The sequence below is a fragment of the Larus michahellis genome, chromosome 2 (assembly GCF_964199755.1).
Source record: "Larus michahellis chromosome 2, bLarMic1.1, whole genome shotgun sequence".
Taxonomy (NCBI): Eukaryota; Metazoa; Chordata; class Aves; order Charadriiformes; family Laridae; genus Larus; species Larus michahellis.
This window is the reverse complement of record NC_133897.1, coordinates 79,735,125-79,761,208: the sequence shown is the minus strand read 5'-3', so window position 1 is coordinate 79,761,208 and position 26,084 is coordinate 79,735,125. Positions and strand designations below refer to the sequence as shown.

The following is a 26,084-nucleotide window of genomic DNA, read 5'->3' as shown; positions in this document are numbered from 1 at the left end:
TAACACCAAACCAATTAAGATCTTTGCTAATTTTTTCTTTATTTGCTGAAGGGGCTGGAGCTTCAGAGAAGAAGAGAAACACATGTTTTTGCAAGGCCGGGCTATTGCTTGTGTTACCATTGGCAAGCCAGCAAAGAGCTGCCTGCCCAGACCAAACTGCAGCACCTCACATAGGATCACTTGTACACTTAATAGTCTCAAACCAACCCTGACCTCTGAATTTGTACTTTCAAGCAGTGGGAAACGTACAAAGATTTTGCTGAAAATATATATTCAACATCATTTCTTGACAATTCCAAACATCAAATAGCCTCCTGTACCTGTTCGGTTGTCTAAACAAAGCTTGTGCGGTTTGCCTGCCAAGCTAAACGTTTCTGAAGTCACCATTCAGACAACCACTAAGTAATGCGAACTGTGAAGACAAGTCCTCAGAAGCCCCAGACCAAGCCCTGCAGCACATCCACAGAGCCCACTGAAAGAAGAGAGCTCGGCTTCATGTGAGATTACTGAAGAGCAGCTATTTCCGAATTCTTCTGTGAGTTGCCACTCTTGCTCTGCAATAAGAGTGCTTTGTTCCTTTTTAGCCAAAACTGACGCTGCAATACACTAAAGACTGCTCAGGAACAACAAAAAAGACTACCAGCTGATGGACTTGGTCACGAACAGCTGCTCCTCCATACCTGTTTCTGAATAACACAAGTAGAGAAATCCTGGGAAATTTGTGTCATCAAAAATGTCAAGCTATGGTCTAGTGAGATACGTTAGTCACCCACCTGTAGGTCACTGGGTACCAAATATGAACAGTGGAAATTAACTAACCATCCTGGATGAGCTCTATGAAAAGCTGTTAGGAAATCAGAAGAATGGTCACTACAAAACCTTAAAGATCACAAAGCGGAGTCTCTGCTGGCAGAACCACCATGGATTTCCCAAAGGGTTTCTGTGGAGCTCTCCTAGTATCACCCTCCATCTTGGGTACCACCAAATCACTGGTGATTTTCACGGCCTATTGCCTTGTGTACACACGATCCCTCATGAACATGCCTTCTCACACACAAAATGGTATTCTCACAAGGAAAATAAGCAATTTATTTTACATATAAGTTCAGTCTTCGTGTCCAAAAGTCAATATGCAAACAAGTACATGAAAATTAATGTCGTGCTTTCTAAATTTAATTCTAGAAGTACACTGCACAAGGAATAGCAAGAAGACATACTGAACAGCTAAGTACAATTCATACATTTTAGGGTAACACTTTCTTTTCCTACTCTTGCCTCTCTGAAGATCTTTCTTTATTCAGCAGAGTTAGCCACATACATACCCACTTGCCTTCAGAACATCCCACAAAGGTTTGTGAACGTGTAATAAATGCACAAGACATGCCTCCCATAGGTTGCATCAATAAGGGTAGGGTTGCATTTCAATCAAAGGAACGATAATTATGTACTTAAAGAAACTTTTCTTAATGGGCAGGCAGCAGTGAAAAAGAACATATCCACGCATCCATGCAAAGTGGTCTCTGTCCATGAAAATCCAGAGAGGCTGAACAGTTGTATGAAGAGGATGTGGGATGCCTTTCCTCCTGTTCACTTCCCCTGGCTCGTGCACCTCTAAAAGGTCCTATCATCCCAGCTCTACAGCTCTCTTGGTAACTTCACCAATCAGTTTTACCAAGCCTCTCCTCCGAACTCCCACACAGCAGAAGTATCCAGCTTGCACCCACAACTTGTGTGCTAGCATGGAAGAAAGCTTGAGAGCTGCCGCTACACCCACAGCTGTTTTCCACGAATCTGAAGAACGCAATCAGCCTAATTGTTTCTTTGAAGATAGACCATCCTTTTCCTGTGGCCTGATTTAGACTTAACATTAAAACCATATAAAGCTAAAAATGGAAAATCACTCATAATTGAACTTGATTAAACAATCTATTTTTCATGAAACAATATCAAATTCTACTTTTTTTTCGTGTACAGACGGTTTCCTACCTCAAATGGAAAACACCACAGCAATGACCTACTCAGTTATGAACTCCAGCACTGCTGACCTGTAGCAAGTAGGACACAACCCGAGGTGAAAAAAGACAGCTTCAGGTCTGACTCAAAGTGTACCAAGGTCTAGCAAGAGTCTGCTGGGACTGGGATCACACCTACAAGGTCTGCAAACCTTCTGAGACAAGAGCAGTACATGACAGAAGAGCAGAGAGGCAACAGCAAGAGGCCAATAAACATTGGCCTTTCACTGAAAATGAGCAGCTGTTGGGTGTTATGATAAGCTGCTAAAATAATGCTGTTTACTGCCAGTGAGAAAGCCGTTTCAGAGCATGTTTAGTAGAGGGAATGTTATACTAGCAACACGCACAATTTTGAAACATGGAACACCTTCAATTTAGCAGGAGAAGCTGAAGTTGTGATATAGTCAATAACCTGTTCGGCTCAGAGCTCAGGGCCCAGGTTGTGCCCAGCTGATGATATGACCTCCACACAAAGACTGGCATGCAACGAGCTAGTAAAATGCCCCCAGACAAGAAGTCTTAATGGGTCCTTGCAAAACCTGGGAACTGTGCTATCCATTCTTCAGCACCATCTACTGGTACCGTACCTAGCACCAAACTATCTGTTTGCCTGCAGGATATGGCCAGCTGTCACTTGCCCATTCCTCCAAGAAAACCATGGACCCCACTAGGTCCAGGGCTCCTCTGTCACTAACAACCCTTTCCCACATGGCGGATACACTCCAATGACACTTCTGGGACTGACCAAACACCTTCCTATGCTGAGACACATAGACCTTAGACTTGAACCAGGGGCCTGGATTAAGGCTGTTCCAGCTCAAGAAATGAGATGACGTATTCCCATGACCAAGGTGTTTCTGACCATACCTGCAATACTGACCAACAAATATCCTTGGATCTGCTCACCACAGAGTGCTATCTGACAAGCGCTATCTTTCTTCCTCTTCACGCCTCTATCACCTCTTGGGTTTCAGTCGCATCTAAGTGGCATCACCACACTCGAGTGACTTGGATGATGACACTCCACTCATTCAAGAGTGGCTTCAGGAGGACAAGAGACAAAGCGCAAGGCATGGCAGCATCCCCAGGGATGGTAAGCACGCTAACCACACACAAACAGACTAGCTTTGCATGGGGGAAGTGCAGACCACCCCAGCTGAGCCTCCCTGAAACGGAAAGGTGTTTGTGTCTCACCACGCAAGCTCTGAGCAGCACTCGCAAAACCAGCCCCCAGCAAGTACTGGAAACGCAGGTCGCAGCTGGTTAGGCTGCTTCTGGAAAGCAAAGCAGTTGAAGGAAATGTTGTCATTAATAGAAAGAGGTTTTCTGGGGCCACGTGGACAGTTCTGGAGACCGGAGTCAGTACAATGCATCTCTGCTTCAGCGTCCTCATGCCCTGTTGTTTCACTGCTTTAGCTAAATGTTGGGAAAGTGTTGACAGGCATTTCAAAGGGAAGTTTCGAGCCTAAACACATTGCTGAATCCAGGCCCTCAGTAGTTGTTTTGTTGCACAACAGAAAGGAGGGAGCGCATGAAATAAAAAACCCACTGCAAGCACTTTCCCAGGGCACGGGCGCAATCACCCAAAGGGCCAGAGCCCAGCCGGTCCCGCGCCCTGCCCACCCACCCACTCGCTCGCACCACCCCTCCGCCAGCCTCCACATGTCATGCCGAATTGGTGCCGAATCGGTCAACACCCTTTCATTTGTTTAAATGGTGACTGCAGAGGACCTGATCTGCATCTCCGCTCTCCTGGAGCACCTGGTCCTCCCCCTGCCAGCCCAGCACCCAGCTGGAAATAATGACCACTTCTCGGGGATGCTACTTAGTAGAGCATAGCCCGAAGAGAAGATGAAAATCACTGCTGGCAAAAAAAAAATAATGTTCCAACTGGGATTTTTCAGCCTGTCTTGGGAAGACGCAGTGCATATAAAGACCAAAACAAAATAAAAATTGTCTTTCTTATTGCATAAGAAAGCACCGTTGAAGATTGAGAACAAACAACATTTACCCAAACGGAGGGTAAAGGAGGGCCCAAATAGAGATAATAACTACTGACATTCCACTTTAAGCCTAGTTTTTAGATCTGAACATGGAATTTAAATATACAGTACATAATGTAGGCAGAACTGAATTTCACTCTCTGATAGCCGTAGTTTTCTCCGATTTGGCTCAGTCATTTAAAGGAACAACTTCCCCCTTGAACTCTAATCATTTTTGAATGAATTATTAAAATGCCTGACTTTACAAGCAGATTTCCTTTTATATACAACAGCACACAAATAACAGAGGAAACTGATTAAACAGGGAACATGACAGTATTCACTTGACAGCATACTTTGTAAAAACCAAATTGGGCACGTGTGGTGCATGTGCGCACATCTGCGGGTGAGGAGGGGTGGTTTATTTCTTCCGTCTTCCTTCTCATTTAGAATAACTGTGTGTTGTTCTGGCACTTTTAATTTTAACATATCCAGCTAATTATGATTTTTTTTTTAGTTGGTAGTGCCTCTTTAAAGAGATAAAATATTTTAGCTTGCATTTATATTTATTTGTATAAATTTATTTTGAAGTAATGGAGCTTAAGCTGCACTCTTGAATGGCTTGCATTTCATCTCCAAAAAAAACTTAATAACTCTGGAATATATAACTTATTCCTTTTTGTTGCAAACAGACTCTAGATTATATTCATAATAAAAACCCAGGGATGCTGCCAGCTCTCTTTTGAAAACTCATGGCAATAAGATGTCTGTGTTTTGCAACTTCGTGTCCTTATTCAAGACCGATAAAAGACTTCTTTTGAAGTAAATTATAAGTGTGCAGTACCTTGAAGTGATTAAAAAGGAGTAAAATAGCTAAATATGCCTTTTGTTAATGTGAAAACAATCACATTTGTAACAGCAAAGATATAGCATGAATGGGAACAGTTTTCCCTTAACTCCATGCCTTGAAGCAAAGCTGCTCTCGGGGTGGGTGGGCACATGGGACCAACCATGGTTTTTGTGTCCAGGCACTGCACAGGCTGAAGCTTCTGTCGATGACAAGGGAGCCAGAGCCACCCGCACCCCTGTGCCCCTCATTGAGGCGTTTCTCCACTGTGTTACCTTCACACCAACGACTTTGCCTTCAAAGAGCAATTCAATCCAAAACATAGCAGGCAGAGCTCCCTTAGCTCTGTGCTTCAGCTGCAACACATTTTTTTCAGATCCTTTCTGTCCATTTCTGCAGAGGGCATATACATTCAATAACTTACACATTTGTCCATATTAGATACTATTAGCTTCCCATGTGACTCTCATTACAAAAAAAGAAAAGATTAACGAGGAACATGAACATACTAGCCAGCTTGCTTTCAGAAAATTACAAATCCATGCAAGAACATGATGACAAGATGATTTTGAATGAAAATAACATAAGTGCAATCCAAGCCTAGGAAATGATTCCTCTGATATTAAGGTCACAAACCACTATGGCTGTTTTTTTGGGTTCAAATCAGACTGAGAATCTCAGCCTACGTGGCTACCCAGAATAATATCAGTTATCTCTGTAAAACTCTCCTGCCTTTCGGAGGACCAGCCCAAGCCGACTCATCCCCTAATGCCAGCTGAGGATTGCTGGGAGAAGCTCCGCGATGCCGATGCCTTGCCCTGACCCTCGGCACTGGGGTGAGCTCTGGCCACAGCAAGCAACCCTAGGGGACATGCTGCCAAGTGATACAGCTGATACCAACCAGCCCGACCACGTACCCAGTTAGTGGCAAACTGCACGGAGTAGCCAGCACGTATCCTCTCCAGCGTGCGATCCGGCAACCTCCAGTGACGTTGACGTCCAAGGACTCTTTGCCAAGACACTGACTGCTGCACTGGGCCCTGGGGTCATACATCAAATGTTCACATGCACTGACAGATGTTTATGTTGGTCATCCTGATTTAACTCCCATTACATCATTTACCAAGCTACTGATGTTATCATAAACGATTAAACAAGCCGGCAAAAGAGACTCGAATACAAATTTGATTCCCTTGTGGTATGAGGGCATTACACTCCAGACTGTGCCTTGCTCTTAAATCAAATTGAACAATTTGACTGTGCAGATTCTTTAATTCATTTGAATTCCATTTTGAAAAGAGCCTTTTTTTCCTCTTTTTTTTTTTTTTTCCAGAAGACTGATTTCATTCATGATTTGATCATTGCAGGATGAATGAAAGGTATTAAAAGGTAATGGGGGGGGTGTCAAACTTTGAATCACAAATTATTGGTATAAAACTAAAAACAGTTACGTACTTTAATTAAGGAGCCATTCAGGCTGAGATTCATTTCAGCTACTTTAATTCCTGAACGTCTACTGCATTATTTAGTGCTTCCAGTCACTTCTGGTTTGTGTCTGGACTATTTTAACATACTGAAAGTAACTGAAAGTTTTGAGGGAGCAAAATTAATAAGCAGAGGAAGTCCTCAATCTGGTGTGTACATAACATGCTTGCTGCCTGACACTGCAATACAGTCTTATTAGCAAACACAAGGGGTTAAATTTAAACTCCATGACCGCCTCCCTGCCTGCTTGGTTGTCATTAAGCGTGGGGAGGGAATAGGAAACACTTCACACATCTTGTTTTCCGCTTCTAATATATTTTTGAGTTTTCTAGTGCAGGCTTTGCTTGGATGTGTAATCACTGTGGAATGGCTACTATACCCCTGCTACACTGCATAATACTTTCCCTTCCTCCTTCTGTAGGATTCCTCTTGAAAATAGGCACTTTGTGTTTTTGGCCCTAAGGACAGAACATAATGTACTGTCCCTAGGAAAAAATAAAAAAAATAAATCATTAAAACATTTTCCACTACTTAAAAAAACCCCAATACATGAAGTACTACTGTATTTCTTCTACGCACATGACCTCATAGATAGATGTGTGCATCCGCACACACAAATGCATTCAATTTTCAATTTAGCTATTTATAGAGCTCTATGATTTTTCCTGGCTCAAGTTTTAGTAAGCCTTCCCTGATGGGGTTCAGTTCACACGGTTTCGCAGCCCTTCATTTTGCTTCGAGTTCATATCCATGGAACATCCCCTCCCTGTCCCCGCCTCCTCCTAGAATCCCATTTAATGTTTTGCTGATTAAATTGGCTGGTTGCTTTACCGAACTCATCACAAAAAACAGTGGGTTTTTTCTTTCCCAAGGAGCCACATGTGTTTTGTCAGTTCTCCTTGCAATCTCCTAGTGGCAAAGCTCATAGGTGCAGTTGTGTCTGTCTACAACCACCCTCTTTTTGCTGATGTAACATTTGACGCACATCTAGAGGATCCTGGCAGAGAGTCGCATAAAGGTCTTCCAGCCATGCTGTTGCTCCCGTAAGTAGGAGCAATGCAGGGTTTGGGAACATTTGAAAGTCATGGAGCCTTCCAGCCGAGCTGGCAGCAGTTCTGGAAGACAGGCATCTCCATGATGCTGTTTTCTTGCTCTGCTTCCAGTGAGATGAGCACCAAGATCAAAGTGCTCAGAGACCTCAAGGTGGGGAAAACTTTTTCTCACCGTGGAGTCAATCTGTTCTTCTGTCCCCTCATATCTCGGCAAACTGGCTTGTCCCAGGGTGAAGGACACCCCTGGCTGATCTAGGACAGTTGGGTCTGGTGGTACTTCACCTCTTCCCATCCCCTTTCCAGCTCTCCAGGCTGGCAGGCAAGCCTGAACCGCACTGCAACCCAGCAAGCTCCTGTTGCACGCACACTCACTGAGAGCTAAATGCCTGTTTGTGGAACTTCCAGCTAAGCTCTGCTTTCCTCTGGTAAGAAATCACCTCCCTGCCGTGTCAAGGTGCAGTGCCCCAGCACACAGGCGCACAACAACAACAGGAGAGGAACAACTAATTGCCCCCTCTCTCCGCTTTACAGAGCTCAGCTGACCGGAGCCAGAGGCCTACAGCCTGCATAAAGGACAGAGAGGTAGAGCTCAGAAAGTAAAAAGCTATTAAAGTGAAAACCCATGAGGCAGATAACAGCTTGCTGCCAGACTTTTCAAAATTTAAGTGTTGATTGTTCAGAATTTATGTCTAGATTTTTCTTAAGAATGCAATTTCCTGGCACATGGTACAAGTCGCTCTAGACCTGCATGTCAGCACAGCAGGCATCCTGTTGCAAAGGTTATTATGGAACTATTGAATGTTTTCATGCCAAATTTGTCCAAATTAAACCGAGGGGAATGGAAATACTTTCCCTGGATAGGTGGTGGTTGCATTAGGTGGGTTTGTTTATACGGAGAATGAAAGTTACAGCTAAATATAAAAGCAGATATATCATAATATTGTCCGAGAACTTGAATAACATGTCATTCAGCCTGTGTGCTGTGGAAAGAACACGAAGGTCAAGTCTAAAATAAGATCAGTGACTGTTTGACAATAGAAACGTGTAGGAGGTAGAGCAGGAGAATTTTCCACATTTTTTTAAATGACATTCTTCTTTCAAAAAAAATTCTTGCCTACCTTGCTACGGGTCTGATGCAAAACCCTGTTGAACTCTGTGGAAAACATACTGCTGAATTCGGCATGTTTTTGATCAACCCCCTGGCAAACCTGCATTAGTCATTTGTGCCAACTGTTTACTTTTTGCATTTTGCTCAGTTGGGAAAATGAAAGAAGGTTGCTCTGTTGCATTTTTGTTTTTTGAGAGTTTCACTTTCTGCTTCAGCCCTCTCATCCTGCTTCCCTGGAAGTCAGGGACTTCAGCGAGGCTACTGCTGCCTCTTAAAGGTAAGCCCAGCTGGGTTTCGCAGCAGCGGGGAGCTAGCAGAATCCCTGGCACGGTCAGAAAGAAGGGTTAAAAAAAGAAAAAGACCCAAACCACCACTTGAAACACTTTATAAAATACAAAGCGTTCCTTTTGTTCATCCACCAAAACTTGGGGTGAAGATGTGACATCAGGGACTTGCCACTTCCAAAAGCACAGCCAAGGCAGGGATTTCAGCCCCTGCCCCGTGGCAGGGGTAACCGCCCCTCAGCAAGTCTTGTAGGAGGCACAGGGAACTCACAACCACAGTCTTGACAGAGACATCCAGCCTGCTCTACTTTTACTTCAGTCAGTGATGTCGGAGGTACATTACCCTTTCCTCCCCTATACTCACTTTTAAATATAGTTACAGCCACCTACCTGTCAAAGGTGTTAAAAAAGGAACCTTGCAAACGCTTTAATCCCCCTCCCCAACAACCCCATTGACAAAATCCCATGATTTTGAAGCAAAGGCGGAGACAAAAACTAGTCCAAGTCCAAGGTCTGAAGGCAGTATCCCTCTTTCCTTGAGCCATGGCAGACAGTCCACATAGCTTACAGAGCTAATGCTAATTGCCCTCACATCCCTCCACAGGAGGACTCTCAGGGATTCCAGGAGGAAGGGTCTGGGGCAGAGGAGGGAGATGTGGGGGTAGAGCATCCTCTCCACAGCTCCTGTCCCTACCCTCTGGAGACTCCACACCAAAGCTCAGGGTGGATGAGAGATGCCAGCTTCCCTTTGGCAAGCCCAGCCCCACAGCCACCCTTTTGCTACCGGGCATCCCCCTATTTCAAGAGAGAGCTCACGTCAAAATAAGCCAAAATGAGTGTTCTTATTTCTCAAAGCCCAAAGATGCCTCTCTGGAGCAGCAGGGCAAGGGAGGGGGGGAGGCAGTCTGCAAGGTCTCTGGCCAGGGGAGGACTTGTCTCCTCTGAGGGACCACTGATAAGGTTGCAGGAGAGGTAGGGCAAGGAGACGGTGCCTTGTAGAACACCAACCTTGCTGGGGGGTCAGGAGAGCCCCCAGGCACAGCCTGGCCAGAACCTGCTGTGGGGCAGGGGGGCTGCAGGGACAGGTCCTGCTCAGGTCCACACTTCACGGCCCCTTCCGCCTGACCTCCAAACCTTGGGGCAGACATGACCAAAATTAGCATCACGATGAGGGCTGGCACGCGATGGCTTTGATCCTAACGATCCCACTGGGAATGCAATATTGTTCTGGCCCTATTAACAATAATTTGCATGTTGTCTAATGGCTCTGGGAGGAAAAAAAATAAAAATAAAAATAAAAAGGGTGGCAGGCCCTGAGGGAGGAGAAGAGGAAATGGGAGTGCTGCCATTTTCTTCTGAGAAATGGCAAAATAAGAAGGCTGACTTTCTTACGGAGCCAGAGGTAAAACTAGTCATTGCAAAATTATTTAATATATAACTAATCGCCCAGCCTTTGTCGCTTCAAGGCAGGGTTTTAAGAACCCAGGCCATTTAGCTACATTTAGCTCTTGTCAAACCAGCCTGGTAGAGACCTTGATCACAGCAAACTTCTTTTAGTGGGGCCTTGAGTGTCTCCCAAAGTGCTGGTGACAGTGGCCTGTCAAGATGAGGAGTTGCTCTCAACAGAAGGATCTGAACTACAGATACCAGGGATGTCTGCACACAGTGTTTCTCCATCATGCTTAAAGCCTTACATATAAAGAACAGTCAGTAACACCAAGTTGCCACAGTTCCAGTCTTTTTTTTTTTTGGTTGTTGTTGAGAGGAGTGTCTTTAGGGATCAAAGTGCCCTCAAAACCAAACAAGCTGGCTGTCCATCCCTTCCCAAGGAACAGGTAGTTTATTCTAGCTGTCAGCGACTGCAAACCAAACAGCTCCTCTCCCACTGTCAGTTTTAGCTCTAGGCCAGTTATTAAAATTAAACAGTTTCGTTTGTGAGAATGATGTATTTCTGTCCGCAGGGGGGAAGAGAAGGGAGCAGAGAGGGAAAAAACAGAGCAAGTTTTCTAAAAGGAACCCTAAGCCCATTCACCCAGCCTAACAGCGTGCCAGTGCTGCCTCTTCCTCCAGCCCATTAAACTGCCACAGAAGTCCCAGCCTGCAGGACGTGCTACCATGCCCCACACGGCCTTCTCACTGGGCTGGGAAAAATAACATAAAATAATTAAAAAAAAAGAAAAGGAAAAAAAAATCCAATTGCTTGCAAAATAAATACACTATTCCCTTGGGAAACAACAAGCCTTAACAGATATGGAAAAAGGTACGAAGAGATGCCTTGGCAGGTTTCCCCAACACTTGTGCCACCCAGGCTGGAGAGAGCAGAGGGGGAAGCTCCCTGTCTTGTGGTCCGAAAGCACCAGGGAGGCGCACCAGCTCGCCCTGGGGCTGAGACACAGCCTTACTGGCAGGAGCTGAACAGGACCAATTTCTAGAAAGCCACTGTGGTCCTGGTGGGACTCCACCGCCCCTGGTCCACCCAGGCACTGTCAGAGGGACATTTGTGGTATCCTGGGCCAGGTTGCCCCTACAGCGCGGACACCTAGGGAAGCTGAGGAGCACTCTCCAGGCAAAACCCAAGGCAGCCTAGCTCCATCCACTACAACCACGGCTTTGTATGATGCTTTATAGGTTCCTTTTTGGAGCTGCCCACATGCTCACTGCTATACGAGGCTGGATACCGCCAGTTTTAGCATCCCTACTGGAAAAAAAATAGCTATTGACTCCAACCGGGCAAGGATTTCACACATTCAGTCCAGAGCCAAATACGCGAATTTTCTACTGCAAGAATTTTTTGCAGACAGCCCTGAGCTACTGCAGAAGCCTGAACAGACTCCAGGCCAGCTCGTTTACTTGCAGCCTTGATTGCCACCTGACATTTCAAGCAACTGGTTTTATTTTCTCCCTTGCCTCTCTGCTGCTTAGTTTTTATGCTCAAATTTAATCACTTCCAACAAAAGTTAAGAAATAATTTTAAACCCTCAGTGCTGGACTTCTTTTGAGTATGAGGGCAAAGATTTTTGAGCCATCCAGGTGCGTCCCGCCACCGCACTCCATCCCTGCAAGGAGGAAAGCCTTTCCCTCACCCAGGCTTCATGGCAGCGCGGCTATTTATTGCAAATCTGGGCAATGGAGAAAGGAAAAGGTCAAGCTGGAGGCTGAAAATAATAGGGGCATTAGGCCTCCTTCTCGGTTATATTCGGGACCTTTCGCATCCAGCAGCAGACTGGGGATTAGATATTTAGACAGCGTGATTTACTGTGATTTGCCAGATGACTTCAGGAGAGGGGCTTTGGATATGTCTAACTTGAACTAAAATTTGCAGACACTTGGAGCACGATGCAGGGTTTGCTTCTATTATGAACAAGGGAGTTTTTACTTCATTTTTTTTAATGTCATTTTTTACTTGAGCTGTGCATACATTCTTGAGAAGTTCAACAGATTTTACTAATCTACAAAACTGATCATCTTGTTCTGCTAATGGAAGTGCCAACTCATTTACTACGGTATTTGAATTTGTCTTTGAATTATTTTTAATTCTTTTTTCTTTAGAAAAAAGATTAGAAATAAGGTTCTCTCCTACATTTTAAAATACACGGTCCGAACATGCGATTAGTTTTCCTAAGAAAGGAGTTCTTTCCTTTAGAGACACAGCTGGCAATAGTTATTCCATCGCAAAGACACACTGCAGGACTGTCCCATACCGCAGAGGGAGGCATTTCACCGGTCTCCCGTCCAAGGACCTATCCTGGCTTTCCAGTGACTCACACAAGTCTCTCCAGAGCATGCAACAGGAATTTTGTCTCCTAAGCCTCAGTTCAGCAAGATAGTTAAAACTAACTTCAACCCCATGGTTAAGGCCAAAGGCTTGATTACTGCTCACTTTTTCTTTTTTTTTTCCCCTTATGTTTTAAAAATGCTTTTTCTGACCACTTAATGAAGCTTGTGAAAGGAAGCAAAAGAATTTGTCTGCGTGAAGACATTTCTTACAGGTGCATGTAGTAACAGCTTATTGCTCCTTCCCCTGAAGTGCCACAGACAGCTTTTACATATGGTGGGAATGGGAAAGGAAGGACAATTTTGTTCATGCAACACCTGATGAACTGTGCTGATACAGAAAGGAAAACACTGTCAGTTGCCATTTCTCACACTGCTCACCCTTTTCCTAAATAAAAACTAGAAATCAACACCTGAAACCTATCTTTTTCATCTGTTTCCATCACGAGCATTGCTAAACACATCCAAACACTAGAGCTGGAAGAGTTTAAGCTGAATTTCCATTTAACTAACTTACTTGCTTTCTTTCTTGCTTTCTTTCTTTTTCTCCTACCTCCCCTCTCCACTCAAATCTCACCTCCAGGTAGTTTCACAGTCTGACTCACTTTGCTCTTTCCCAGCCTAGCGAGCTCCAGCAATGACAAGATGCAATGCTACAGATTTGAATTTTACCCTAAACCCCAAATTATCACAACAGGCATTTTGTTCAATACTGTACCTTGTATGACTTTTTTTTCTAATTATAAAAACATCATCCGCCCAACTCATGATAGAGGCAACAATACGTTTCCCAGAGCTGGTGTGCTGTAGAGCTAGCAAGAATGCCCATTTCATAGCCGGGTTAACCAAAAAAGAGAGATATTAATGATTTGCCCCATATCCTATCGTGTAGTGAGTACTAGAGCCAAGAAGAGGAAGTTAAGTTTTGACTCTCAGTTGCTTTCTCGAATAACTGCGCGACAGCCTCTTTCTATCACCATGTGGGGAAAACAGGGCCTTTCCTTTTTGATTGTACCTGGCCCACGTACGTAAATTACTCACAAACGTAGCCCGAAACCCACCAAGCTGCCTTTTCAGTCAACAAAACGGAATCATCCTTTTTATGCTCTGGTAAAATAAAATAGCAATAAAATGATGTATGCACTGAAGGATGCTGACTATTTCTTTTAACTAACTCTAAACGTGGCAATTCATAACAGATCTTCAGCCAGCGCAGGAGTAAATTCGGTGATGTGGGTGCTCTTAGCAACACAAGCAGCCCATTTACAATTACCTTTACTTCTACAAAACGCATGCAGAAGTAAAACGTTTTCCCTGGCCAGATGAGACCGGCAGTGCATCTATCCCAGTATCCCCAGTCACCGACCAGCACCAGGTGCTCTGGGGGAGAAGCCATGTAACAGACAATTTCAAAATAGCATTCCCCAGAGAAAGGTGTACCCTCAGCACCTGGTGATCTCATTTCAGCAGCTGATGTTAAATTACCCCATTTCATCAAGGTGTATGACTGCCTTTAAAAGCAATTGTATTCAAACGTAAATACGGACATTTTCCCTACCCTTATAAATACCTAAACCTTTCCTGAATGCAACTTAGTACTTCCACTCACAGCTCTCCCATGAAAACAGCTCCCAAATGTTAATCATGCGTTGCAGAAAGGGCTGGTTTTCTCTATTAGTTGAAAACCTCTGGCTTTTCCATTTGATCTTATTTTTCTTGCCACATATACAAAGTAAACATAGTTACAATTGTCCAATTAAGTGCCTCTTCCTCTTCCTACTGAAGTCAATGGCAATACTTTCTAAAATCAGATTTGTTTTCTTATTCATTAACTGTAAAATCCAGAAACCTGCAAGAAACTTTCCAGTGAGGGGGATTTAGCAAAGTCTATCGATATACAATAGTTATGACAGCAAACTAACATTAGGATAAAATAACAGAAAATAAATTCCAGACTTTTAGATGCATTTGGAAAAGTTATCTGGTTTCATGGTCTTTCAGGAGCCAAAAAAAAAAAAAAAGGGGGGGGGGGGAAGCCATCAGATTGTTAATGAGACTGAAAGCCAGAGTAAAATAAAAATCCCTCAAATCTGTCATTGGCATTTGTGTTTGCCAGGAAGGCCTGGATGTTATCCTGCCGGGGAAGAGAAGATTTATGCCACCGCATACCTTCATCCATCCTATTATTACATATGAAATGGAAAATAAAACAGGCCGGCACTGCCCTCAGAAATAATCAGTATTTTGCTGCCACCGAGTAACAAGTGTTATTATTATTACTACATCAGCAGGTATGGGAGCAGCCACGAGGTGCTCTTAAATAAATAATTTATAAAAAAAAACAACCAACCAAACCAAACAGGGCTGGGCTCCACCCCCCCAAGGGCGTGCAGGAAAATCAGACAGGGCGGGGAGGGAGCCGGGAAGGGCTGGGCCCGGCACACGCCATGGCTGATGGCCGGGCGGCAGCACCCAGGACCATGTCCGATGCCCAATGCCCGGCACCAAGATTTCATCCCGCTGGAAGGGAGGGTGAGAAAGGCCTGCAGAAAGCCCAGGACCACCAGCCCTCCATCAATGCCCAACACAAGCTGTGTTGTCCGCTGTGGGAGCGGGAAGTGAGCCTGGCCAGCTCAGACACACCCCCCGCCGTAACCCCCATCTCCGAAAGGGATGGAAATGCAATAACTAAAAATAAAAACAAAAATTCACTTTGCCACAGTAAGGGTTGTTATTTAATCAGACCTATCACGCTGTTTTCTAGCTACAGCTGCTCGACTGCCAAGGCCGCTGACCCAGTTTGTGGCTGCCCAGCCAGCAGCGAGCCCCGGGCTAGGACTGCGGTGCTACCACAGCGGGGGTGGCTCGGCCAGGTGGCCGCGGAGCGAGAGGGAACACCCGGACACAGCAAGATGGGAGAGCCACTGCCTCAGCCGGTCCTGCCCCAGGCCTGGCATCCCTCGGTGGGGATGGCGGAGCCCGAGGCCGGTTCGCTATTAGCACGCCAGGCACAAACCATCACACGAGACTAAAACCACCGCAGAGGTTTCGGTGCGACGCCCTAGCGTTGCTCCCGTTTCTACGTCCATCTCCTTCCACCATCCCGGGTCCAACCCATCAAAAGATGACCCCTCTTGTCAAGGACGCCTGTATCAGGCACAAGGGCTTCATGTTTGCCAGCAATGCGGTACAAAGTTCCCGTGCTGCCGTAGGAAGCCCGGGCCCTGGTATCTGTCCGCTGAGAAAACGCTTCTGCTCCACATGCAATTATTTCACACATCGTTGCATAGGTCTTGTGATTCTCTCGCCAGAGCCCTGCTTTGCCATGGGAGAAACGCTCGTGCCTCGGCAGAAAAATTCAACTGGATTTTCTTCGTGGATTACCGACCCCGAATTTTAAGCTACATAGTCGAAAAACTAAGCTACTTACTGCTCAGCAGCTCAAGAGAGGCCTGTGCTAATGCAGGCACAGAACTGACTACTTTCTCAATATTGAAAGTAAAGTAAAACTTTTTAATAGGATTGCTGTTTGAACTTTACGGCTCTTTGCAAGATCAAGGCAAATGACATCATCTCCATACCCGAGACCCCTGGTTCTGAAATTTTAAAGGTCACGGTCAATACATATATATTAAAAAAAAAAGAAAAGACGAGACTTCTGAGAAAATACCCAACCTAATGTTGTTGCAAGTTATGGAGAAAGCTATTATAAATGAAAGGGACCAGAGAACCACAATCATTTTCTCTTTCTGCCCCAGCTCTTCTACTCCTTGCTTCGGTACAGATCCTCCGCAGAATGAATTTCTCGCTCTTCAGCAACAGCAAAAAGAAAAATATTTTGATAATATTTTGAGAATTCGATTATAAACCCACAAAGCCACAAAAACTGGCAAAGGACCTAGAAGGTGTAGCACTTGAAACTGCCAATTCATTTATTTAACTGAGTGGATTTCAGATAGTTTCCTTTCACCAGTCAAACAGTGACTTGGGGTTAGCCCCACTGGGGATTGAGTCGTTACAAGGCCGCATGTCGCTGGCAAAAAAAAACCAAAAAAAACAACTCAAAGCGCTTCTGCTCCAGCATGGGGCATCTGGCTCCCAGCGAGGTATTGTCCAGCAGCAGATGAGTGAGAAGGACTTTGCTCGGGACTCGCAAGAGAAGCAGCATGCTGCAGAGGTGGCTGCCTGGGAGAGCAGCTCCAGAGCCCGAAAGGGATGAGATTTCAGTCGGTGCCCCCATGCGCGAGGACATGAAAGGCCCCTGCGTCACACCAATATCCATGACCCGTAGCACTGTCCCGCAGGCAGATGTATCTGCCGTACCTTTCCTTCGTGAGAGGGGCTATGGACCATTGCAGAGCACAGCGACTCTCCACGTTTCCTTTCCAAGGCGTGCCACCAAGCAAAGAAAATTAATTATTTACTATGCAAAAAGAAAAAAAAAAAAAAGAAAAAAGAGGAAGTTCAGTGATTAGGGCAGTCAACCCAGGAGAAGGGAGACCTGGGGTACAGCTGCTGGCCCAAGAAGCATTTATGCATTGGGCTGCAGCCACCTGAGAAAACACATCAGACAGCGGGAACTAGACACCTGGTTCTTCCTCCTCCACCAAATGAAATCTCATCCCTGCAGAAGGAGGAGGAGCCCTGCTGCCAAATGGGAGGACACCTTGGCAAAACCAGCAGCCATCCGGCAGGTGAAGCCTCCTGAGACATTGGAGATGCGGGCGTATACCCCACTGCCAGGCAAACCTCCTGTTACCTTGAGAGAGGCATTAACCAAGGAGCTGCTAGGAAAAGCGGGGGCTTCTCCCTGGCTGCGTTTGCACATGAGAATGGCACGTGAATGACAGCAGCCTGCCGGCTTTGGGAAACAGGTTCTTGGGAACGGTGTCCCCCACAGCGTGCTGAGCAGCTCTCCTCTCTCAAGGCAAGAGCAGCTCCGGGCTGGCTTGGAAAAGGAACAGTGAGAAGCCAGGGACTTCTGCCACCACTCTGGCCAGGCAGGCACTGAGGGGATGCAGGCACTTATGATCCACCTAAGGTCCACTTCAGACATCTAAATTCTTCCTCGTACCTGGCCTTCACCCTCAAACAGAATAAAGAACCACAGTAAAGGAACAGAATTGGATGCAAACACACAACCATCACATTCCTGGTTCAAATGTAAATATTGTCATTTAAAATGATGCTTTCTTGGCTGAATTTTCAACACGATGCTGATTCTCTCACTTGGGCTTCTTTATGTTCTTTACATCAAAAATATACTTGTCTACACATCTATGACGGTGCCTGTGTCAAGAAAAGCTCTTGTTTTTTCTTGAACACCTCCAGGAGGAAGCCGTATGTTGGACTAGAAGTGCCCAGAGCTGAGCAGGGCTCCCATCTACGTTAGGTTGTGTGCCCAAAGAGGGAACCCATCACTGCAGGACAAATACAGTTATTTCCCTGCACCGGCTGCATCACTTCAATGTTCCCGACATCAACATCAAAAGTCGCCAAGTGCGACAGCCTGCTGCCAAGCCAGGCCTTCTGCAGCTCAAACACTACGCTCTAAAAAGCGAAATGAAGCCATTAAGTTGTCAATCAAAAAGCATACATTATACCAAGCACCACGAAACTGCAGAGATGAGCTGGTACTCCTCTTATTTCTTTTCGAACACAATTAAGATGTTATCAGGCCAAAGTACAATATTGCGGTATCCTGGTCTACGTGAAAATCTTTGAAAGCTGCATTTATTTGCCACCAGAACCACAAGCTAATAACACAGCCTCCATGCAGCCAGTCCCCATCTGTTGCTTTTTCTAAGTTTTGAACAAACCCATGACACTGTGTATTGTAAGGAGATTAACAATCCCCAGACGCCATTAACAGCGATGCCTAGTGCCTAAAATTTATACTCCACCAGCTATATCCCCTTCCAGCCTGCCTTTTGATATAGAATCGTAGAATGGTTTAGGTTGAAAGGGACCTTAAAGATCACCTAGTTCCAACCCCCCTGCCATGGGCAGGGACACCTCCTACTAGACCAGGTTGCTCAAAGCCCCATCCAGCCTGGCCTTGAACACTTCCAGGGATGGGGTATCTACTTCTTTCCTTCTTCGTTTTCCTTGCAATATAAAGAATTAATGTCCTGAAAATACATCGTCAACTTACAGAACCGATTCAAAAGAAACAGATGAATAAGAAAGACATTTCAACCAAACTTCAGACCTGAGTGTGAGACATCAGCCCATACAACAGACTCAAAGCACACACTGTCAGACTTACTCACCGTGTAACGTATGCACCTGACTAACTCCAGTGCTCTTCTTCTCTACTACTACGCAGCCCCTAATAGACTCAGTGCTCCGCTACACACCGGGGAGCCACAACGTAAAGGAGGAGAAGGCTACAACAGCCGGCGCTCCCACTTGTTGCAGGACCCTGCATGACCGGGAGATCTCGCAGGCAGCTGCGCTGAGGTCCTACAAAGTGCCACCACCTACAAGGTGATCCGCTACTTTGGAAGAGCCACTTAGGACGCTTTAACAAGGTTGGTACCTGGGGCTCGGTGTAAGTGTCATGCTGAAGACCGAGTGCATATATTAATGCGTGCTTTCCCACTGACAGATCCTGAAAGCTAGAATAAGAAGAAAAAAAGAAAAAAAGAAAAATCTACTGCCCCATCCCGTCCTTGATTTCTTCTGTCTGAAGACAAGATCCTAAAAGCTGTGTTTGCAGCTTCATGTTAGTCTTTTGCTCTTTGTAACCAGCTAGAAGGTTTTGCCTGTGTTTAAAAATCCCGTGGCTCGAAAGTACCAGCCACCTACCAGACAGACAGGCGAAAGCCAGCCTGGGGTTATATTTTGCACATCATCTTCCATGTGTACATTACAAATAACACAAGGCAGTAAAAGGCATCACATGCATCCAAACTCTGGAGCTTTTGTTTATAGGAAACCTCAATGAACAACTAAATGGCTATCAATGAGAAGCATCTTTTCCTTTTCAAGGCAGTCAGTGTTTATAGTCCGAGTGTCTCGTATTTCTAATCGTTGAGAAACAGCTCCAGCGCTCGCCTCATCTGGCCAATCACGCCTGGTAACACCTGTCTTTTCACGTTCTCACTTTTATTCATTATTTATGTTTCTCTTTACACAATACACCCGCAGGACAATACATCTCCAGCATGCTCACGGATTTGATCCAAAGCTCACTGGAGTCAACAGAATGACTTCACTGGCTCTGGAGCGCACCGAGGGCCCCAGCTCCGCAAGCGGGCTTCCAGCCTGAGGAGAGACTTACGCACAAGTTAGGCATCCCAGTCCAGAAGTGCAATCGCAAAATCCCTAACCCTTTAGCTGCTCATCTTTTAACCAGGCAAGGTCTCCAAAAGCCTGAACTGTTTGAAGATTATTTTTTTTTCCCCCAAGTTATCCATTTTATGACAAGTGATAGGACGAGGGGAAACGGGTTCAAGTTACGTCAGGGGAGGTTTAGATTAGATATTAGGAGACATTTTTTCACTGAAAGGGTTATAAAACATTGGAATAGGTTGCCCAGGGAGGTGGTGGATTCACCATCTCTGGAGGTGTTTAAAAAAAGAGTAGATGGGGCACTGAGGGACATGGTTTAGAAGTGGCTCTTGTCAGGGTAGGCTAAAGGTTGGACTCGATGATCTTAAAGGTCCCTTCCAACCTCAACAATTCTATGATTCTATGATTCTATGATTTCATTATAAAAAACATCCTTCTGACAAACTTTCTGTAGTGATCCATGAAACAGGGGAGCAGGGGAGAGGTCGCCCTCTCCCAAGTGTAGTCCCAGCCACTCAGCACTGGAGTAATTTTTTATGTGTGTGTGTGTGTGTGTGTGTGTAGATGTACGTGTGTGTCTGTATGTGCATGCATATTTGCATATACATATGTGTATATATGTACACACACACATTTTTTGCTCCCCCTTCTGGCCCCACGCATCTTGAATTTTTTTTCTTCTTGGTGGAAGCAGGGGAGAGCAGGAGAAGGATCCTGCCTCCAGCATGACCTGTAGCCAGGGATCTGCAGCACTCCTCTGGGAGGCGTGCAGTGTGGATTCCAGCTGAGAAAAGGGCCCCAAAGCCTTATTCCCTCCTTTACGGCAGCTCGTAGATGTCCTCTGCATCCCTGGACACATATACCCTTTAGCCAGGCGGGTTCAGCAGCAGGAAGGCAGCATCTCATTTTTTAATAGAGATGGTCAATGTGGGTGGCACGTTACTGACCCTAACGGAGACTTAGCAAGAGACCCAATGCTGAGAATTCCATGCAATAATGCTTCACAAACACCAGGCTTGCAAACCATGCTAACCGGGAAACGTATACCGTATTTTACATTCCTTTACACGCGCCTCTTAAAGGTGTGCTGTGTAATTGAGCCAGCTCTCTGCATTTCACAGGGCACCGGACCCGAAATTGCCAGTCTCCTACCTAGCTGACCTCCATTTCTAGGTGACTTACGCCAGCTCTCGGCCCATACGTAAAGTTTCTTCTTCAGTCTAACTTTTGCCATTTCTGCCTCCAACACATTAATACCATAAGCTTTACACATACAATGGGTTTGGTCTGTGGGAGAGCGGCTGGGACCACATTTTGTTACAGTATATCAATTAATACAGGAAAAAAAAGGAAAGAAATACCCTTCCAATTTCCGTGCGGTTATTTATTTTGGAAGGAGAGAGGGAGAAAAAGGAAAGGCTTTTAACTGACTACCAGAGTAGAAGCTGTCCATTTTCCACAAGTGGAAATTGTCCCTTTCTGGATGATGCTGAAGCCAGCCCCGGCTAGAGGTGATCTCCTACCCTGCAAACACAGCCACCCATCGGATCACAACAAATACTCCTTTTCCAGAACAATCCCACCGACACAGCTCCCGGCACCTTTGTTTCATCTCAAGACAAAGGCAGATTTTTCACACTAGGCATATCCGATACCGTAAAAACCCCGTTGCCGCCGCAGCTGTCGACGCCGGCACTGACGGCCACCTGCCCTCCTGCAGCGCCGGCATCCCGTGTGTTCGTCGTGCGCCTGCCCGGCGCATCACCCGCAATGGGCAGGGACGCCTGCACGCACGCACGCAGACACATGTGGTCCCTGCTTGCCCTACCACTTCCCATGCCTGGGACCTGCCCCCGGCAGCCGGACAGGAGCCTCTGCTGCCCCTTCCAACCCCACTGCGGGACCCTGCCTTGGCCAGGGCTGGTGCCACCAGCAGGCGATAGTGGCCGGATGGGGGTAGGAGAGCGGAGCCACCCAACGAAGCAGGTGCCTCGCTTATCCTTTTTGCTCCCGAGTTCTAGCGGCTCCCCCCATCCCAAACCGCTCCACTGCAACCCCATGACGAGGTGAAACCTGACAGCCGGCAAAAGGCCCACGCCGTTTCGGCACATGCCAGTGCAGACATGCCCCCCAAACAAACTTTTTGCTCCCCTCAACGTGAGTGCAACCCCCCCAGGCGCTGCCCACCCTGCAGCCCCACCGGTGGCGGGCCAGGGCCAGGAGAGGGAACGAGCAATCGGGGGACGTACCCAGCCTCCATTGTCCTGGATCCAGTTGTGCAGGTGCCGGTTCAGGTACTCGGTCATCCAGGTGGCGATGCTGTCCACGAGGGGAGACATCTCCCGGTTGACGCTCTCCACGCACATCACGCCGCCGAACTCGAAGAAGGCCACGATCCTGCCCCAGTTAACCCCGTCTCGGAAGAGCTCCTCCACCACCGCCACGAAGCGGCCCCTGGCCGTGAAAGGGGTCAGGTGCAGCTGGCCGGACATTTGGGCAAAGTCCCTCTGGTAGCGGCGGGAGAACTCGTCCCCAGCCTGGCGCAGGGCGAGGTGGACCACCTGGGGCGCGGGGCGCAGCCCCTCGGCCGGGGGTGCGTGGCTAGCAGCAGCCGAGCCGGGGGGCTCGGGGTGCGGAGACACCAGCCCAGTGTGATCAGAGGAAGTCCCAGCAGCAGCAGCAGCAGCAGCAGGAGGAGGAGGAGAGAGACCCGGAGGCAGGGGTGCCCTGTCCTCGCCGGCAGCCCAGTCGTATCCCCTCTGCGAGAGTTTATAGTGGATGTACTTCAGCACTATCTCCCGGTTATCGTAGCCTCTTCTCCCCGGATGAGCCATAATTCCCAAGAGGAAGCAGCAAGAGGAAGGGAGAGAGGAAGAAGAGGAGCAGGATGAACCCAAAAAAGTAAAGCAGCCAATAATAATAAAATTAATAACACCAAAAATTATAATCCAGTTACTGTATCGGGCACGGTTTCATTCATGGTGGTGTGGGGGAGTTCTCAGGGTCTCGGAGGTACTTTTGTCTTCTCAGTGTTTCCTCCTCGGTTTGAGATGCACGGTATAAATAGGGATTAAATTGCTGTAAATACTTTACTTCCAGGAGCACATTTATTACTTATTATAAATTTACTTTAGGACCATTTCCTCCTCGGTGTTGAAACACATCTTAAAAAATATTATACCGATTCAAAATCAGGTGCATTTTCCCCTAGGTGCTGCACTACCATGGACGCGAAGGAGCGGACGAACACACACCGTAAAAACTGCAATTCAATACGATTTGCTAAACAGCCTTGGATGAACGTTAATCCAACGCACTTTAAGCTAGAAACCTCAACACTGTTTTTTTTTTTTTTTGTTAAGTTACACAAACTAAATTTCCTCTGTAAAGTACTTACTTGGACTATAAATATGTTCCTCTGTCAAGTTTCCTCTAAAAAAAAAAATAGCAACAACAAAACCCAAACATCACAAGTCTTCAGAAACGTCAAGTTCTGTCCGCTTTGATGCTTCAAGTCACCAAGGGGATGGGAAAGGGACAAAAAAAAATTATATATATCTCTCTACGATTTCAAATGTTTTTTCCCCGACTCCTGTTTAACAGGCATCTCCAAAGATGTGTCAAAGCTCAGAAAATCCCGCCTCGCAGCCCGGGAAGGCGAACAACCCCAAAGAGACGGAAAATCCTGGAGACCAGATGAACCACATTTGAATCCAAGCCTCTCGCAGAAGTGCTCCGTTTTTCCCTCCAGTGCAACGTACAGACCATATGCATTTACGTAGTTTCATTCAGACACCGATCGCAGGAGCCCGGTGCTTCCACACACACGCACGCACACATCAAAAAAAAAAAAAAAATTAAAAAAAATTTAAAAATAAAAAATATATACGTATTTCGGTAATTAATTCTTTTTCAAGAGGACGAGCGTAAAAGCAGGAATAAAAAAATAAAAATGTAAAGAAGGAAAATTGCTTTTGACTCTGGCCCGGGGGAGAAATGCCATTTCCCCCGAGCAGCTTTTGTATCGAGAGGAGGAAGAGCCCCCGGCCGGCGCTGCCGCCCAGGAGGGGCGCGGACGGGGGCGTGTGTGTGCGGGGTGACTGGTGCCGGTGGGGACCGCGGCCGCCGCGGCGCCGCTGCCCGCCCGCCCGCCCGGGCCCGCCCGCCCGCGCAGCCCCGCGCACCCCCGCCGGCTCCGGCCGGCTCCTCCGGGCGCTCCGCGCTGCTGCTGCCCGCGGCGGCGGCGGCTCCGGGCGGCGGCTCCGAGCGGCGGCGGCGGGCGCGGGCGGGGAGCTCTCCCGGCGGCGGCGGCGGGGGGGAGCGGAGCGGAGCGGCGGGGGCGGGGAGAGGCGGGGAGGAGCGGAGCCCGAAGGCGGGGGAGGCTCCGGCCCCGGCGCGGCGCAGCGCAGCCGGGCGCGGTGGTTTCCTAAAGCTCCGCCTCACGCTTCATTCAAGAAAAGGGGGAAACGGGGAGGGAGGGGGTGCTAAAAAAAAAAAAAAATAAAAAAAAATAAAATTTCAAAATCACAACATTTTTTAAAATTACAAAAAAATGAAAAAAAATGTGGTTTTCTTTTTTTAAATAAAGAATGCGGCGGCGGGGGGAGGCGAGCAGCCCCGCGCAGCCCGGGCCCGCCCTCCATCGCGGCGCGGGCCTGGGGCCGGCGGCGGGGCGGCGGCGGCGGGGCGGAGCGCGGAGGGGCGGCACTCGGGTGGTGCTGCCGGGCCCCGCCACCGCCCCCCGCCCGCCCTCCCTCCGCCCCCGCCACGGCCACCGCCTCCGCCCGCCCGGAGGAAGCGGGCCGCGCAGGCAGGGTGGCTGCCGGCCCTTCGCGGGGGTGCGCGCCCCGCTCCGCGCCCCGCGGGCGGGATGGGGCTGCTGCAGCTGCGCGGATTTATTTAAAAAATCTGACGGAAAAAAAGAAAAAAAAAAGGGGGGGGGGCGATTCTCAAAAAAAATTAAATATCTCGTTTTTAAAAAGAAAAATGGCCCGATGGAGGCGGGCAGGGGCTGCAGGCGGGGTGGGCCGGGGCGGCAGCAGCCCCTGCGCGGCCGCGGAAGCCCCCGCGGGGCCGTGGGCAGGGGACGGGCCGGGCCCCGCCGGCCGCCGTTGCGGGTGGCCTCCCCCTCCCCCGCCCCGGTGGTGCTGGGTCCCGCACACCTGCCCCGCACACGCCGCCCGGTGAGTTTTCAGGCTTGGGACAGGATTTGGGGACTTTTTGCGGAAACGGGACTCAGATTCGTCCCTCCACCCGGCCTGATGTTTTGGGGATTTTTTTTTTCTTTAGATTGAAGAGGGGGGGAACCGAACTGTTTGGAGATTAAATTAATCTGGAGCTTGACCAAAGCCGCGGAGTTAACCCCCAGAGTAGGGGAAAGCCACAGCGCGGGGAAGCCGCGGTGGCTCAGCCCCGCTGCCACCCCGCCGAGCGACGGCGGGGCAGGGACGGCCCCGGATCAGGCGGGGGCACATCCCAGGGAACGGCCGAGCGAGACGGGAGCCGGGGATGCTCGGCACCTTTCCCTGCTTAGTATGAGGCGTCGGGGGGGGGAATAAAATTTTGATAAATTCTACCAGTTTTTGTCGAGATGAGGGTGCCTGGGAGGATAACCTCACCTATAAACCGCCCTGGACCTCAAAGGAAGACGAGGCGGGAGTTAAGCTGTGGACGCGAGTTGGTTTTGACACGGGAGCCAGGGAGTGGACGCTGCCCTCCGAGTCTCCGTTTTCAGGGTCACGTTTCCATCGCACGCTGAGCCCTTCACGCGTGGCTCGCAGGCTGCCACCTCCCCCTGCTTGGAGGATAACTCACCGGCGTGAGGAGCGCCATCAGCTTGTGCTCCATCCATTAATGAAGAGGAGGTGCTGGCATCCCAAACGGGGAGGATTCCCCGTGCGGGGGCCGCCAGCGTCGGCATCGCCTCCCCGGCGGGCGGCTGTTGCCACCCAGCGGCCGCTGCTCGCCCCCGGCCCGACGGCTCGCCCCGGGCAGCCGGTACCCCCCCACCCCCGTCCCGTCCCCGCAGGCTGGCAGCAGCGAAGGGCTCACCCGCCTCATACGGGCCCGGGGAATTCGGAGAGCAACGCCTTGCCCACCCCCCCGCCGCCGCCTGCTGGGGTTTTTTTTTGGTCTTAAAATGGGGCTGGTTGCAGTTGGTTGTGTCCTCAGGGGTTCAGATGGACCAGAGGTTGCAGGGCGGCAGGGGGATGAGATTTAGCAAAAGATGGAGGATGCTCTCCCC

The 26,084-nt window shown here is 48.0% G+C and overlaps 1 protein-coding gene across 1 annotated transcript in view; it reads right to left on the bottom strand.

The window, feature by feature from the left end:
- BCL2 (BCL2 apoptosis regulator) overlaps positions 1 to 25,458 on the bottom strand; it is a 99,920-nt gene extending 74,462 nt beyond the window's left edge. Inside the window, exon 1 of the mRNA XM_074576105.1 lies at positions 22,090 to 25,458. Within this exon, the coding sequence (XP_074432206.1) occupies positions 22,090 to 22,674 (585 nt within the window). The 5' untranslated portion in view covers positions 22,675 to 25,458. The remainder of the gene's footprint in view (positions 1 to 22,089) is intronic.
- Between the last annotated feature and the right edge of the window lie 626 nt (positions 25,459 to 26,084).